Source organism: Saccharomycopsis crataegensis (assembly GCF_037102585.1).
Source record: "Saccharomycopsis crataegensis DNA, jcf7180000000072, whole genome shotgun sequence".
Classification (NCBI taxonomy): Eukaryota; Fungi; Ascomycota; class Saccharomycetes; order Ascoideales; family Saccharomycopsidaceae; genus Saccharomycopsis; species Saccharomycopsis crataegensis.
Genome location: NW_027043819.1, coordinates 1,111,753 through 1,127,189, shown reverse-complemented (window position 1 = coordinate 1,127,189; position 15,437 = coordinate 1,111,753). Strand labels below are relative to the sequence as shown.

Sequence of the window (15,437 nt, the reverse complement as noted above, 5' to 3'; positions counted from 1 at the left end):
CAAGAAAGAAATGTTAGAAAGATATAAAGAACAAACGGCAAACAAAGGAGTCCTATACTATAACGAACCAAAAATGATAAATGAACAGAAGAAGAAGGAGAAAGAAAGAAAAAGCTTCGAATGAGTAATAAGAGAATTAAACTATCAAAGGTATGAATGATCAAACCATTTGCTTTCTGGAACCTTTGAAGAAGAAATGAACCACAGAAATCTGGAAAAGAGCCAACCCACACATTAGGAGAATTTCTAGTAAGCTGAACCAAAGAATTCTTTCCTCAGTTGACTTGACTGTATGCTGGTTTCTGCTATTTCTAGTCTTGTAATATTGCAATGTTCTCAACATATTATTCAATTTATCTTCAATACTTGACACCGAGAAGACCATGCCATCAACCGGCTCTTTCTCCCCAGTGGAAACTTTCTTGACTTCTGGCAATTCCGCCCGGAAATCGTCATCTACTCGGATTTCAAAATCCACCACCTTATCAGCCCAAGTTGACATCCCATTGGCAAAGCAAAATTCATATTCTCCCGGGGTTTCCGCCTTGAGAGTCCAATCTCCCTGACGCTCCTTTTCCCCAGAGATCAAAACCTTATCTTCTGGGTCCTTGACCTTGAAATCAATGTCAAAACTGCCCCCAGACTGGACAGCAAAGTAGAATCCAATGCTGCTGTCTTTGGCAACTGTCAACACGTAGTAACACAAAGTCTCGTGGGGCTGCAACAGCACCGTCAATGCTGTACTACTAACAAAGCCCAATGTGAGAAGAAATAATATCCCAGAACCAATATTCAATTGCATTAGAAGATATTGAAGCTATTATTATTAATGAATATAGTGTATAGCCATTACCTGACATATATAGAAAGATCCCCCCAAAAAAAAAAAAAAAAAAACCTACGCCAAAAACGTGACAAAAATTTTATTTATTTTCAATTAAACGCGTAAATTCATAGCGACTTTGTAACTGCTTGTCAATGAAATCCTGCTGTTTTTGGATGAAAGGATAATGATGTTGACGACCAGTGATTGCTTTGAGGTCGATTTAAACCAGACCCCAAAGACCCCCACTAAATCACGAATACCCCCAGCACACCACCACAATAAACACCACCACAATGAATACCAGGTGTCTCCCAGTAGCACCATTAAGTCTGCAAAACGTCGAAAACCCCTTAATGAACAGGACTTTGGAAGTATCAAGCGGTTTCTTAAAGTCCCATCGCGTAGCAAGGTGTCCAAACCATCCTCGCTGCGGAAATCTCCTTCTAAAACCAACCTGCCTAGTCCCCAAAAGAAGTTGGTATTGAAGATCAGGCTCCGGAATACTAATAGTAAAAAACCATCGTCATCAAAAAAGACATCGCCACTTAAGTCTGGAACCTATCAAGATAATTCTTCTCCTTCAAAAGGGCGTCGTACTGCTGCTCATGGGCCCTCAGTTGACATTCAATCGAAAGAAAGACGGGAGATCACTGTGAACCCTTCACAAAAACCGCCAGATGATGATGGCATAATACAGACCGCCAATCTCCTGATAAAACCAGATTCAAAAAGTGCAACCACGGGAAATATTAATAATTATGTATCCCCAGTTGTGAATAAAAATGAACAGCTGCGCGGGGATACTAAAAAAGATGATGTTGAATATGTATCTTCATACAGAAATTTGAGCAAAATCACTGGATATACAGAACCTACTTTTGGGATCCAAGACGTAATTCCGAAAGAAGAGACGAAATTACGGCGCAGCAAAACAGATAATCAACAGGTTGAAACAAAGATATCATCAAATACTTTGAAAGTCCAACCATCGCAAGAAGACCAGGCTCAACAATCACCAAATCACACAAATTTACCAGTTCAGAAGCTACAAGAATTACAAACAGAACCAGTCCAAGAACAACTAGCACAAAATCGAAAACCGTTGCAAGAAAATTCCAAGTCTAAACAAGAAGAATGCGAAATGGCTCTCAGGATTGAGGATGAAGAAATTATGGAGCTTCAAAATAAGTTTCATGTCATTTCCAGAAGATACAAGGTTCTTGAAAAAATTGGAGAAGGGACATTTTCATCGGTTTACAAAGCTGAAGACTTGGTAGGAATTTCCAATAAAGTGATCAAAATCCATCGACTGAAGCACGATATCACTTCGCGAAAGAAGTTCCCCCTTGTGGCCCTTAAAAAAATCTATGTCACCTCATCACCTCAGCGGATCTACAGTGAGCTTAAATTCCTCTACAACCTTCTGGGTTGTCGGAACATCATTCCAATAGTTGATGCGGTGCGATTCGAAGACCAAATTGTTATTGTATTGCCGTACTGTGAACATGCAGATTATCGGGATTATTATCGTGATTTACCATTTAATGGGATAAAGATTTATATGTACGAACTTTTGTCAGCCCTATCATTCATTCATGATCGGGGAGTGATCCATCGAGACGTCAAACCTAACAATTTCCTCTTTAATCCCGCCACACGTCGTGGAGTGCTTGTGGACTTTGGTTTGGCGGAAAAAGTCCGCGATCCTCATGAGCACAAATACACTTGTGCGTGTATCAGCGGCGGGTTGTCTTTATCAGATTACACCGACAATGAAGGTAAAGGATACCCAAAAGATGACGACCGTCCTGCGCGCCGGGCCAACCGTGCGGGAACCAGAGGGTTCAGGGCTCCAGAAGTGTTGCTCAAGTGTCCAAACCAAACCACCAAGATTGATATATGGTCAGCAGGGGTGATTCTTTTATCGTTGCTAGCTCGTCGTTTTCCATTTTTCGACTCTAATGATGACGTCGATGCGCTAGTGGAATTGACGACGATTTTCGGGGTTCATTTAATGAAGCATTGTGCGGCGTTGCACGGGTTAGGGTTCGAAACAAATCTACCCACCTTGAATGACAATTCGCGAAGTCTTAGCGAAATTGTCTTTTACGCGTTGAATATAGAAAAAGAGGCCAATACTTTCCCGGAAGATAGTGTTGCCTTTGATACATTGAATTGTCTTTCAGATGATGGATCAGTCGATGATTCGGAAATGGGGGTTAAACATAAGGTTGGGTTCCATTTATTGAAATGTCTAATGGAGTTGAACTACAGTAAACGTTATTCAGCAGATGAGGCCTTACTGCATAAGTTTTTCGAAGAGTTTGGAAGAGAAGGACGAGACGAAAAGGGGGATGATATTCTGTATCAAGAGATTGATGATGTTGCTGAAACTTGAGATGAATTTTTTTCTTTTTTCTTTTTTTGTTTCCTTTTGCTATTTTTCTAATGACTGGTTATGACATTACATTATATATGACATTTTCTTCCAATTTTTTGGGCTGTTCTTTAATCTTTTTCTAGGTATATTCTTACTATTATTAATGCTTTATATTGTTGTTGTTATGTAATTCCAGTCTCGGCGCACTCCGCGGACGAAAAACAAAAGCCAGATGATGATGATGATTTGAAAAATCCACAAATTGCAGTCTTCATCATCAGCACCTTCATCCACACCGCTCCACCGATATGTCAGCGTATACTAAGACAATTGCGTGGTCCAAACATGGCTTCATTGCCTACGCCAATCCTGGAGGAGCGTATAATGTTGGGATCACCCATATGGAAGTTGTTGATGGGAAAATGTGGCAGCTTGCCGACCCTCAGACTTTTGCAATCCAACCACCGGTCAATGCTGAGGCATCCAATGGCTTGAAAAGAAATGGAAATACTGTGAAGGGAAGTGATGACAACTTATCACCAGTGTCACATCTTGAATGGAGCACCGTTGGGGATTATCTTGGATGTCTTGACACTCATGGCAATATGACGATTTTGGGTGGGGGCATTTGCAAAGAGACTAATGACCAATATAACTACTCTCCGTTCAATGACTTTGTGGTATTATACAATGACACAGTAGCCGAATCTCCAAGGAAATCCCCAATGTCAACAACAACAAGTGATCCGAAGGATCGTCTTCGTGGCCTCTCTCACAATCACCGTCCGTCAACAACAACCATCACAGAGGCAGGAGAAGGAATGTATTTTGGTGGTGATTATTCTACCAGAGTAATAGGGTTTGAGTGGCTACCAACCCACAAGAACAATTACGGAGTGGTCCCAGCCTCCAAAGTCGCATTATCCTCGGACACGGTGAAAACAGACCTTCAGAATGAACCGGCGACCTTCCAATTCCGGTATAAGTATCAGCCGCAAGTACCGCTTGGATTTTCCCACCCAGTAGCAACCAAGCAGGCATGTATTGGGATTAGAAGAAATGGCGAGCTATGCTTGTGGTACCAAGGAACCCATAGGTTGAATTTCTTGAGATCTACGGTGTCTCTTGATGATGAACCCGGCGATGCAAGTCGCTATGAAAACGCATTATTATCCCACGCAAACTTAGGGTTTCAGAGAAGTGGCTCGATATTGCTAGTTACCTACAGCCCATTCTCACGGCTTCTTAAAGTGTATTTGGTGAGCATTGACTGGGGAAGTTTGAAAAAAAATGGCAACGAGAAGCGAAAAGACGATGTGGTGGTACCCCCTAAGTTACTAGTTAAGAGAGTTGCAAAAGAATACATTCCTCCTCTTGGGTTAGCGGGGTCCCCACAAAAATTGAACCATATCAAAGTAGTTTCTTCAAACTACACCAGCGATGCCGAACAGGATATTTATTTGGTATTCGATGAACCCCATGGTGGGTCTACTTTGCATCGGTATCATTTGAGCAGCATGGTGTTGAATCAAGAAAATATGTTTTTCAAAAATAGTGCAGGAGTGAAAAATCAAGATACTTCAACAAGTATTGAACGGCACCTTTCTTTGAAGGAGATGTTGCAGTTTGAAAAACACGTTAGTCATTTTGACACCGTTGGTCGTAACATGTTTGTTTATTGCGTTCTTGAAGATGGTACCATTGAACTAAGACAGGCGAAGAACTTGAAAAAGAAATGCGGGGGGAGTAGTGCTGCGGTAAATGATGATGATAAGGAGAAATATGTGATGTCGTTATTTGATGCTGGGTTCAAGATACACCAAATTAAGGAGCGGACGAGTTTTGTCCTTCTCTCACCAAACCTTGCTGCCGCAGTTTATCTTATGCATGATAAGAACAAGGAGCAGCCCCCTCTTATTCTTAAGCTCGCGGAATCGAGCTCTAAAAAAGATCGCGCGTCATTATCGTTTGGTGAGAGATTGACGGTGAGCGCGGCGTTTGCAGTTAGTCATTCCGAAAGTTGTTTTGCCAGTTCGTGCTGTGATGACTTGATTGCTGCGGCCCAGCTCGAAATATCAAAATACAAAAGTACTCAACATCAAGATTCCCTCATCGATACCATAAACCAGGAATCGCACGCTGCGTTGAAGTTCTCGTTGAATTACGCCAATGACCAACTAGATAAGTTACTTGGCAATCCACCATTGCAAAAACTCATTGGGTTGCAAATGTCTTTGGGAACAGGAATAAAATGGACTCGGACCAAATCCGGGAAAATCGCCTGGGCGGTGCTCAATTTACGATCGTGTGCTTTTGGAATCATGATCACTTTGAAAGCGTGGTTCAAAGATATGCAAAAAATCGCGATGATGAAAAAAGACCTCAAATACAAAAACTTGCCGACATTGCAATTTGTGAATATCAATTGGCGTGCCGAAGTCATTGCCAGTGTGCTTGGGGTCGTCAAATGGATCATGAATTTCATTGTATTTTTATACCAAGATTTCTTGGGTATAACGATGTTGCTGGCAGGAAATCAACGAAGATTCCAACAAGCGTTCATGGAATCATTGGCAATGCCGATTCTTATGGCCAAAGTGCCAAGGGTCATTTTGAGCAATGCCATCAAGGGTTTCAAACAACTCCTTTCATTTGCCTCGAAGTTCATTGAAGAGTTTAGGTTGGGAAGTGATAATGTGGTATTCGCGGCCACCGAAAGACTCAGGGAAATCATTAATGATTCGTTAATAGATTTAGAATTGTTTGAGAAATTTTTAGGCAATGTTGAGTATGCGGTGAAGTCCTCAATAACGAATTATAAGAAGGCTAAAGGAACGACGTCTGATCCATTAGTGATCGAGCAGAAATTGGTGTGCCAGGGGAAAATCCCTGAAGAGCTCATGGATGCCGCAAAAATCATCCTCAAGCTTTTCAACGATAGTTTATGCAAGGATTTGGATCGATCGAAGGTATTTTTTTACGATCTCAAATGGCTTGGGTTGTGGGATGGCGAACAGGATGATGATTCGTCGTCGTCACCTAGGTCTTCTCGGGGATCTCCAGGGGTTAGTGTGATTCCCGGTTCCGCGATAACTCCTATGGCTCCTTATTATATTCATGATCGTGGGGAGAAGATTGATTATTTAAGAAAGAACTTGATTGTGGAACGTGCAAACCAGTTCCCATTGACAGGGGTTCGGAAAGTTTATCGTGAAAAACGGTGCGTTCGATGTGGATCGATCTCTAGTGTTGATGAAAGTGCAGAGATCATCCCTAGATTTCGCAAGAAAACTGCGTCAACGACCAATAATTGGGACATGGCGTTCCATAGACTCTGTTTCTGTGGGGCCAATTGGGTCAGTATTGGTTGAAGGATGTTATTTTTTTAATTATTGGTAATTTGAATTGGCTGGCCCTGTTGTATTATATTATATAAATTGTAATAAAGATAATTACTGTACTGAAACATGTAAGCAGTGAAATGATGATCACTTACAATTATAATAATAACAAAGAAAAGAAAACTTGAATCTTGTAAAAATAATGATCTCCTACAATTAAAAGAATATCAAAGAAAATAAAACGTAATTTTTTTGTAAATAGATGCAAACAAAAGAAAAATAAAGAGAATTGAAACACCTACGCTTGATCTAGCAAGCGGTTGGTTAATGATGGCTAAATAAAACAAGAAATTAAAACTGAAAAGAGAGAGGAAAAGAATTCAAACAGAGCTCAGAAACAATCTAGAACAACTTTTGGTTGAGGAAGAGACATACGTGTAATGCCAAAAAACATAGTCAAAGAAAGAGAGAGAGAGAGAGAAAAAAGACGAAAAGAGAACAACAACTACAGTATATATATATATATATATATACGCAGATCATGTTGATGAATGACTGCTAACCTTGAAATCGGACAAATCATGAATAACCATACCAGCAACACAAGCAGAAAGTAAAGTACTAATACCCCCGGTGATCAAAGCAGAGAAAATGGTGCGGGCAACCACTTTGGATTTATTTGGAGCTAAAGTACTAAGGACCCCCAATTGGGTACCTACCGAGCCAAAGTTGGAGAACCCACAGAGCGAGTACGTTGCCAATAATTGGCCACGCTTGCTCATTTGGTTGTATGGTGCTTTACCAATCAAGTCGGTATAACCATTGTATTCATTTTCAATAAACTTCGTAGCGATCAATTGCGAAATTGGGAGTAATTCATCGAATGGAGCACCCAAGAAGAAAGCCACCGGATACAAAAGGTACCCACCAATGACTTCAAGGGTAAGTTTGTGGATTCCCCAGAACGAGCCAAACCACGTCAACACCCCGTTGATAAGGGCGACAAAAGAAATGATACAGACTTGGTTGGCCATAATGGTACCGGCAACCACGATCCCAAGATAGGCACCGTTGGAGAACGCTTGAAGAATATTTTGAGGCTTTTGGGATTCATCGAGGTTTTCGTCGCCATCAGGAATGGTACAGTCCCCGGCAGTCAACGAGTTTTCGACTTCTGGATAACGAAGTTTCGACACAGATAATGATGCAGGGATCGACATGACACAACTGGACACCAACGCTTGGGAATTGATACCGATACCGATATACGCGATCAACACCGAGCCGGAAATCGTGGCAAAACCAGAACACATAACTTGGTGGACCTCTGCGGTGGTCAAGTATGGCAAGAGACCTTTGATAAGCACGGCAGACTCCCCGATACCGATGAATGGAGAAGCAGCAGCCACGACCGCTTCACCCCCACTGACCTTCATTGACCAGAAAAAGAACTTGGAGAATTTCCCGGTGGCCCATTGAATGAACCCAAGATAAAGCAAGATATAAACCACGGAAATGAAGAAAAGCACGGCAGGAAGCACAGAAAAGAAAAAGTAGGTCTGGGCAGCGATTTCCGAGGTGGTGACAAAGGCCACCCCGTTTCTGGCAAACCCAAGGAATTCTTCCGAAAGACTAGATAAGAAATGAAAAATGTCGTACCCGACTTTTGTTCTAAGCACAAAAAGAGCGATGATGTATTGCATCAAAATCCCATTGATAACGGTGACCCATCTGATTTTGGACCGGTTGGTACTGGTGGCCCACAACCCGACAAGGGCAACACAAATCCCGAGAAAGGAAATGAAACGCTGAAGTCTAGTGGAGTCTTTAGTTTCTGAAGGCACCATGGTCCCAATCAACATTACTGCCAAGGTAAGAAGAGCACCAGACAATATTCTAAATTTTTCAGGGATAATCATATCACGAACCTTGAGACCGTTCATCCAAAGAAATCTCAAACCTTTCATTAACCATTTGGTGAGGGGGAGGTAAATGGTGACAAGACGTAGCAAAATCATGAGATACACGATTGTTGGGATCAACCACCTATGACGTTGTTTAGGCTGAACAATAATGGAAATCCACCAGGCAGTTATAAATGCCCCAAATAACGGAATACGAATCCATTTGCAGCGAGCGTAAATCCTTCTGAATCTTTGGGCTAGTGATGGTTTACTGGTTTGGTCGGCCAAGTCGTCATCTTGAAATTCGCCCTTTTCAATTATTGGGGGACGAGAAGGTGATTCAGAGTCGGACGGAGAAACCTCATTGATTTTTTCTCGGACTTCTTTTGATTGTGGATTGATGTCTGAATCACGTTTGTCAGGATTGTTTATTTCAATTTGACTGTTGTTGTTACTTTTCGGCATTTTTGAAGACTATTCTTTAATGTTGGAGAGTAGTGGACAAAGAATACGGTGGATCAGCCTGATGATATTATATATGCGGATCAATTTTTTTACTTATATGAGGTGCGATGCGATGCGATGAGATGAGGTGAAAAAAGTGAAAAAAAAAAAAGAAAAAGAAGAAGGTTGCTGGAAAGGCTCCTGAAAAAAAAAAAAAAAAATTAGGCTTGGCAAACACAACGATTGGGTGTGGAAAATGGAAAAACTTTGCTTGGAATAACGCTGTTGTTTCTTGGACAACAGAAGAAGAATAAGAAGAAGAAAAAAAGTGTGGGAATCCCTTCTGTTATTAAATACATTTTAGAAATTAAATGACATGCAGCAAGAATTTGTTTGGTGGAGCCGTCATTGGATGGGGCACCGAAGTCTGAGCTAATTTAAAAGATAAGAGAAAGGTATTATTTTTCTCAGTGAGAAGCTGAATCCATGGATATTTTGCATGTCGTGTGAGAGATAAGCCATCCACGGCGCTGGACAATTAATGGATAATTGGACGGTGCGCTATAGGAAATTGTCAGAGCAGCAAAAAAAAAAAAAAAAAGCAATAGTAACAATGGAAAGAGAAGCTGGAATTTTTTTTTTTTTTGTGGTTGTTGTTGTTGTTGCCAGAAAATAGTGGTGTATAACTTTATATAATCTCTTTTTGTTATTATTTGATAGCTTGTGATTTGGCTATTTTTTTTTTTTGTTATATATTTGAAGAGGAATTTGGTTAGCACATTCCCCAATGTTGGGGAGGCCCTGCAGCACGGCATGAATTTTTTTTTTTTTCTCTTTTCCTTCCAACATGAGCAATGTGGGCGAACAATTTTGATAAGGGAGAAATTAATGAAGAGTGCGATAATAATGATACTAATGTGATCTATGATTATTAATTCGTGATTTTCCGGTTTTTCCACTATATCTCTCAATATCACTGGTGCTTAATGGATAATAATTGGCAGCAGTTACACTTATATTACAGAAAGACATACAAGGTATACATGTAAGTGTAGCGTATACTATTAGAGATATTCTTTAATCTCTAACATTCTTGTTTCGCATGTTCTTAATTATCTCTTCTCTCCTTGTTGATCTTACTGCTTGATTATCTCTTGTTTCCTACTTTTTTTTCTATTCCTGGTGTCTTGATTATTGTTCTGTTTCTATCATCCTACTACTATTGTTATTGTTATTATTATTATTATTATTATTATTATTATTATTATTATTATTATTATTATTATTATTATTATTATTATTATTATTATTATTATTATTATTATTATTATTATTATCATTATCATTATCATTATTATCATTATTATTATCATTATTATCATTATTATTATCATTATTATTATCATTATTATTATCATTATCATTATCATTATTATTATCATTATCATTATCATTATTCTACCAGAAAAAGGAGTACCGGTGCTCCTGTTTACTATTTTCTGTATAGATACTTAACAATCAAGACATTGTCGCTTTGAATCACCGGGAGTGACATTTATAAATAAATAGATCTGAAAACAAAACAAAAATTGGCGAATCTTTCTGTCTGTGTTAATATTTCACGTGGGTATCCTCCACAAGAAATAGAGAACCCAAATGCCAACTAAATGGGACCAAATGGCTCACCATCATCATTCATGGATGGCCACACAAACTTTTCTCAAAGTGTCACAGTCACGCCATAGATAACGCGCCGTCCAGCTGGATCATGCAAATGACACCAAGGGGTGTGAGCACCTCCTTCTTTTGAATATGAAAAGTCTCTGTTCTCCGGGAAAAATCCCAAAATGTGTCAACGAGAGAGATTAACAAAAAGAGAGATAATTGTTGCAACAACCACACCGTTCACAAAGGGTGTAACGTGCTGTTGTCGTCGATGATGGACGATGGTCTGGCCAGAGTCATCGGCCCTCTATTTTTGTTGCCACACACACGGGTCATGCACCCCCTCCCGTCAGTTACCGAGTGAAAAATTTTGGTGACCCCCGATGGGTCAATAATTGTACAATATATGATAGTAATATATACAATATCTATATGAAAACAGAGAGAAACAGAAGGAAAGAAAGCCTGTTACTATAAAAACCCCCAAAACCATCGACCACAACGGTTTTTGCTCGAGAATATCCCACCAGATCATATGTAACAGAGGACGACGGAACTAAACCTAGCAGCCAATGGTAGCGTATTTTACCCTCGGAAAGGATTTTTTTTTTTTATTTTTCTTTTTTTTTCATCCAATCACTAAGGTTATAGATAACGATGTATGTACGAATATCACAAGTATTTATATAATATACTGTCGATATTCCTTCCAATTCCAATCCCAATCCCAATTTCCCCCGCCCCCAACAATATCATTTCCTTCAGTTGTTGTTGCTACTACTGTTGCTGTGCGTGTTGTGCTGGACAAACCACCGGAAATCACCGTAAATTTGCTACCCCCTCTCCGGTCATCGATCCCCGGTACATTATTCAGTCTCTGGAAAACTCTCTTGGTCATCGCTTGTCATCTTTATTAAAGATCACCCAACCACCGCTCTTCTCTTTCCTCCCTCTGCTTCTTCTTCTTCTTCTTCCTCTCCTCATTGCTGCTGTCTTCAGTGTCCTTTTGGAGCAAACCCCCTTTCCACAACCTCCAACCATGAGTCTCAACATCGAAAGTAACATCGCCGCCATGTCATTGCAAAGCAATGCCAGCGGCTATGTCCCAGTCCCTTTCCCAGGCAAGGACAAGCAATTTGACCACGTCTTGGACGAATTGGATAAGGCCGGCTTCATCCCTGAACCATTGATCGAGTCTGAAGCCCGCTGGTTCTACGAGTCGCTCGGTATCGACGATGTCTACTTTTCCCGTGAATCGGTCGATGGTATCGTCTCCCATATACACGCCTTGTACGCCGCCAAGTTGGAACAATACGCCTCTGGTAATGTCGACGTCCCATTCATTCACCTTCGTCGTGAAGCCGATGACCATGCTGTGTACTTTGACTCGTCAATTCCAAACTCCCCAGAACACTTGTCCACCCAATATGAAAAGAGAATTGACGAAAGATACTTGAACTCCTCTAGTGCTTCTACCGTGTCTTACCGTCTTGAATCTTTCAAAGCCCCATTGCACTTGTCTTCCAAATCCCCAACTAGCGCCGCCCAAGACATTTGTCTCTACTTTGTCTACCGCAACAGCTTCCCTCATTTGGATAAGGTCTCTAACGATACCACCGATTTGAACCTCATTGGTGATTCCACATTCTTGCGTATTGCCTCGGATAACACCAAGTATTTGTACCAAAAGATCATCAAAGAAGCCGTCGCCATCACCGGTCCGGTGATCCACCACTACCGCGTTGACAGTTCCACCGAACATCGTCTTATCATTGCTTTTAGACAAGGAACTTCTACCAATTATTCCTCGGCCTTAACTTCGCTTTTGCAATATTACAACCTTTCTGAAACCAGAAAATACGTTGAACAATTTGCTAATGGCATGACCGTCATCTCTTGTTACATTGTTCCAAATGATAACATTGTTGCCTCTGAATTGTCGGTCCATCAAGTCATCAAGGAAGCCTCTCTTTTGTATTGTTTACCAAACAACGAATTTTATGGTTTGTTTGCCACTGGTGCTTTATCCTTACAAGAGTCTATTTATGCTCACTGTGGTGCGATTTTCGTTTCTCACTTCCTCAACCGTTTGGGCCCGGAATATGCTAAACTTTCCACTTTGCTCGATCCTTCCAAGTCTGTTCAACACCAAGAAGTCCTTAACTCTTTGAAACACAGATTAAGAGCCGAAACTTACACTCCTTCTTTTATCCAAGAAGTCTTTGTCAAGTACCGTGATATTGTTTCTCGTCTTTACCGTCATTTTGCCGACGTTCACTACATTTCCTCTAAGATGGAAAAGACTTTATCTTACCAAAGATTAGCTACCATCCCAACCGTCGGCAGCGATGCCCATTTCGAATCTATTCTTGCCAAAGAAGTTTCTCAAAACGAACACGCTGCTTTGGTTTTAAGAGCCCTCTATGTTTTCAACAAATCCATTCTTAAGACCAATTTCTACACCCCAACCAAGGTGGCCATTTCCTTTAGACTCAACCCAACTTTCTTACCAAAAGAAGAATACCCTGCCGCTCCATTCGGTATGTTCTTCGTTGTTGGTTCCGAGTTTAGAGGTTTCCACATCAGATTCAGAGATATTGCTAGAGGTGGTATCCGTGTTGTCCAATCTAGATCTGATGATGCTTATGCAGTCAATGCAAGAAACTTGATTGATGAAAATTATGGTCTTGCTTCTACTCAACAAAGAAAGAACAAGGATATTCCAGAAGGTGGAAGGTATGTTTTATTTTGTTATTGATTCGCTTTGTGATTCGTAGATACTAACATTTTATCTAGTAAGGGTGTTATTCTTCTTGACCCAGGTGTGGCTCAAACCCGCCCTCGTGCTTCTTTCGAAAAATATATTGATTCGATCATTGATCTTCTTATTGTCTCCAATATCCCAGGAGTTAAAGAACCTGTGGTTGACCTTTACAAGACCCCTGAAATCATCTTTATGGGTCCTGATGAAGGTACTTCGGGCTTTGTTGATTGGGCCACTTTGCACGCCAGAGCTAGAGGTGCCCCATGGTGGAAATCTTTCTTCACCGGTAAGAGTCCATCTCTCGGGGGTATTCCTCATGACGCTTATGGTATGACCACCTTATCTGTCCGTGCTTACGTTGAAGAAATCTACAACAAGAAGAATATTGATGCTAATACTACCGCCGAAAAAGTGATCACCAAGTTCCAAACTGGTGGTCCAAGTGGTGACTTGGGTTCCAACGAAATTCTTCTTTCTAAACCTGCTGAACGTTACGTTGCTATTGTCGATGGTCCAGCTTGTGTTGGTGATCCAAACGGTTTGGATAAATCCGAGCTTGTCCGTCTTGCCAAGGCCAGACTTGATATTTCCCATTATGACACCACCAAGTTGTCCAAGGATGGGTATCTTATCAAGGTCGATGACCAAGATGTTAAATTGCCAAATGGTCTCACTTTTGCTAATGGTGTCGTTTTCCGTAACACTTTCCACTTGCGTTTGAAGGATCTTTTTGGTCACATTGATTTGTTTGTTCCATGTGGCGGTCGTCCAGCTTCCATTGATACCAACAACGTCCATACTTTGATTGATGAAAAGACTGGTCAATCTATTATTCCATACATTGTTGAAGGTGCTAACTTATTCATCACCCAATCTGCCAAGATTGAACTTGAAAATGCCGGCGCTATTTTGTTCAAGGATGCTTCTACTAACAAGGGTGGGGTTACTTCCTCTTCTAAAGAAGTCATGGCATCATTGGTACTTGATGATGAAACCTTCCTTAGTAAGATGTGTATTGCTCAAGGTGCTGCTGAACCTCCAAAGTTCTATCAAGACTATGTTAAGGAAGTTCAACGTATCATCCAACGTAATGCTCGTTTGGAATTCCATGCCTTGTGGAAGCTTCGTGAAGAAACTGGTAAGCCATTCTCTGAATTATCTGACGAATTGTCTTTTGCCATTAACGAATTGGCCGATGCTTTGGCTGAATCAGATTCTTTGTGGGCTGAAGATTTGTCATTCAGAGACGCTGTCTTGAATGATGCTTTGCCAGCTTTGTTATTGAATGAAGTTCCTGGTGGAGTTGAAGGTGTGGTTAAACGTGTTCCAGAAGCTTACATGAGAAGAGTCTTTAGTACTCAAGTTGCTGGCGAATATGTCTATACCAAGGGTCCAGGTGGAAACCCTGCCAAGTTTTTGGAATTCATTAGTGGATTGAGAAAGAAGTTCGTCAAGGAAGGACTTGTTTGATAAAATCATGGCCTATCCTAACTATTTTCCAAACAACTTCTCCTTAATTGCTAATTTTTATTTTCAAAAAAAAAAAATTTGTTCTTTTTTATTAATCTTTCTTTTTTCCTCTCTCTTTTTTGTATTATTATAATAATCATCTTAATTTTTAGATTTAAAATCCAACAATAAACTCATGACTTATTCTGAAAAACAGCGCAAATTTATTCTAAAGTTGAATAGCACGATCATATACCACTTGTCTGAAGGTTTTTTAGGAGAAATTGTGATCCGGATGAATGAATGATATGTGTGTTAGCGAGTCACAAAGGTTCTGAATAATATTCGGGCCGGGTAACGTTTCACTAATTTTTCATATTTTAATGTTTACAAAAATCTCCTACATGTTATATTATAGGATCATGGTTACGTTGAGTCCTGGTTACCAACGGTATGGTACCATACGAAACCATGATCTACATTATCTCATCGAGGTATCACCTTATGGCCCACACTTTATCTCTTGTCTTTTATTCTCTTACCTTTTAGTCCTTTATTCCGAGAATGGGTCCAACACCCCATTATTAGTTTTACCATTTTATTTATTTAAGGATTCAACATTCCTTTTGTTTTGACCTTTATTTAGTTTAGAAAAGGATCATCT

The 15,437-nt window shown here is 40.4% G+C and overlaps 5 protein-coding genes across 5 annotated transcripts; 3 read left to right on the top strand and 2 right to left on the bottom strand. All coding sequences in view use genetic code 12, as the record gives it.

The window, feature by feature from the left end:
• Positions 1-160: 160 nt before the first annotated feature.
• On the bottom strand, positions 161-802 carry ERP3 (Erp3p; the record flags this gene model as incomplete). Its single annotated transcript, XM_064994054.1, has 1 exon — positions 161-802. One exon carries the CDS (start codon positions 800-802, stop codon positions 161-163), a length of 642 nt encoding a protein of 213 aa, XP_064850126.1.
• A 208-nt stretch (positions 803-1,010) lies between these two features.
• Positions 1,011-3,224, top strand: CDC7 (serine/threonine protein kinase CDC7; the record flags this gene model as incomplete). Its single annotated transcript, XM_064994053.1, has 1 exon — positions 1,011-3,224. One exon carries the CDS (start codon positions 1,011-1,013, stop codon positions 3,222-3,224), a length of 2,214 nt encoding a protein of 737 aa, XP_064850125.1.
• A 290-nt stretch (positions 3,225-3,514) lies between these two features.
• On the top strand, positions 3,515-6,577 carry SIN4 (Sin4p; the record flags this gene model as incomplete). Its single annotated transcript, XM_064994052.1, has 1 exon — positions 3,515-6,577. The coding sequence occupies one exon, from the start codon at positions 3,515-3,517 to the stop codon at positions 6,575-6,577; it is 3,063 nt and encodes a 1,020-aa protein (XP_064850124.1).
• Positions 6,578-7,086: 509 nt separating this feature from the next.
• DASC09_004480 (NupC/NupG family nucleoside CNT transporter) lies at positions 7,087-8,916 on the bottom strand (the record flags this gene model as incomplete). The annotated part of the gene is made up of 1 exon (XM_064994051.1): positions 7,087-8,916. One exon carries the CDS (start codon positions 8,914-8,916, stop codon positions 7,087-7,089), a length of 1,830 nt encoding a protein of 609 aa, XP_064850123.1.
• A 2,305-nt stretch (positions 8,917-11,221) lies between these two features.
• GDH2 (glutamate dehydrogenase (NAD(+))) lies at positions 11,222-14,794 on the top strand (the record flags this gene model as incomplete). The annotated part of the gene is made up of 2 exons (XM_064994050.1): positions 11,222-13,296; positions 13,357-14,794. The coding sequence occupies 2 exons, from the start codon at positions 11,222-11,224 to the stop codon at positions 14,792-14,794; spliced, it is 3,513 nt and encodes a 1,170-aa protein (XP_064850122.1).
• Between the last annotated feature and the right edge of the window lie 643 nt (positions 14,795-15,437).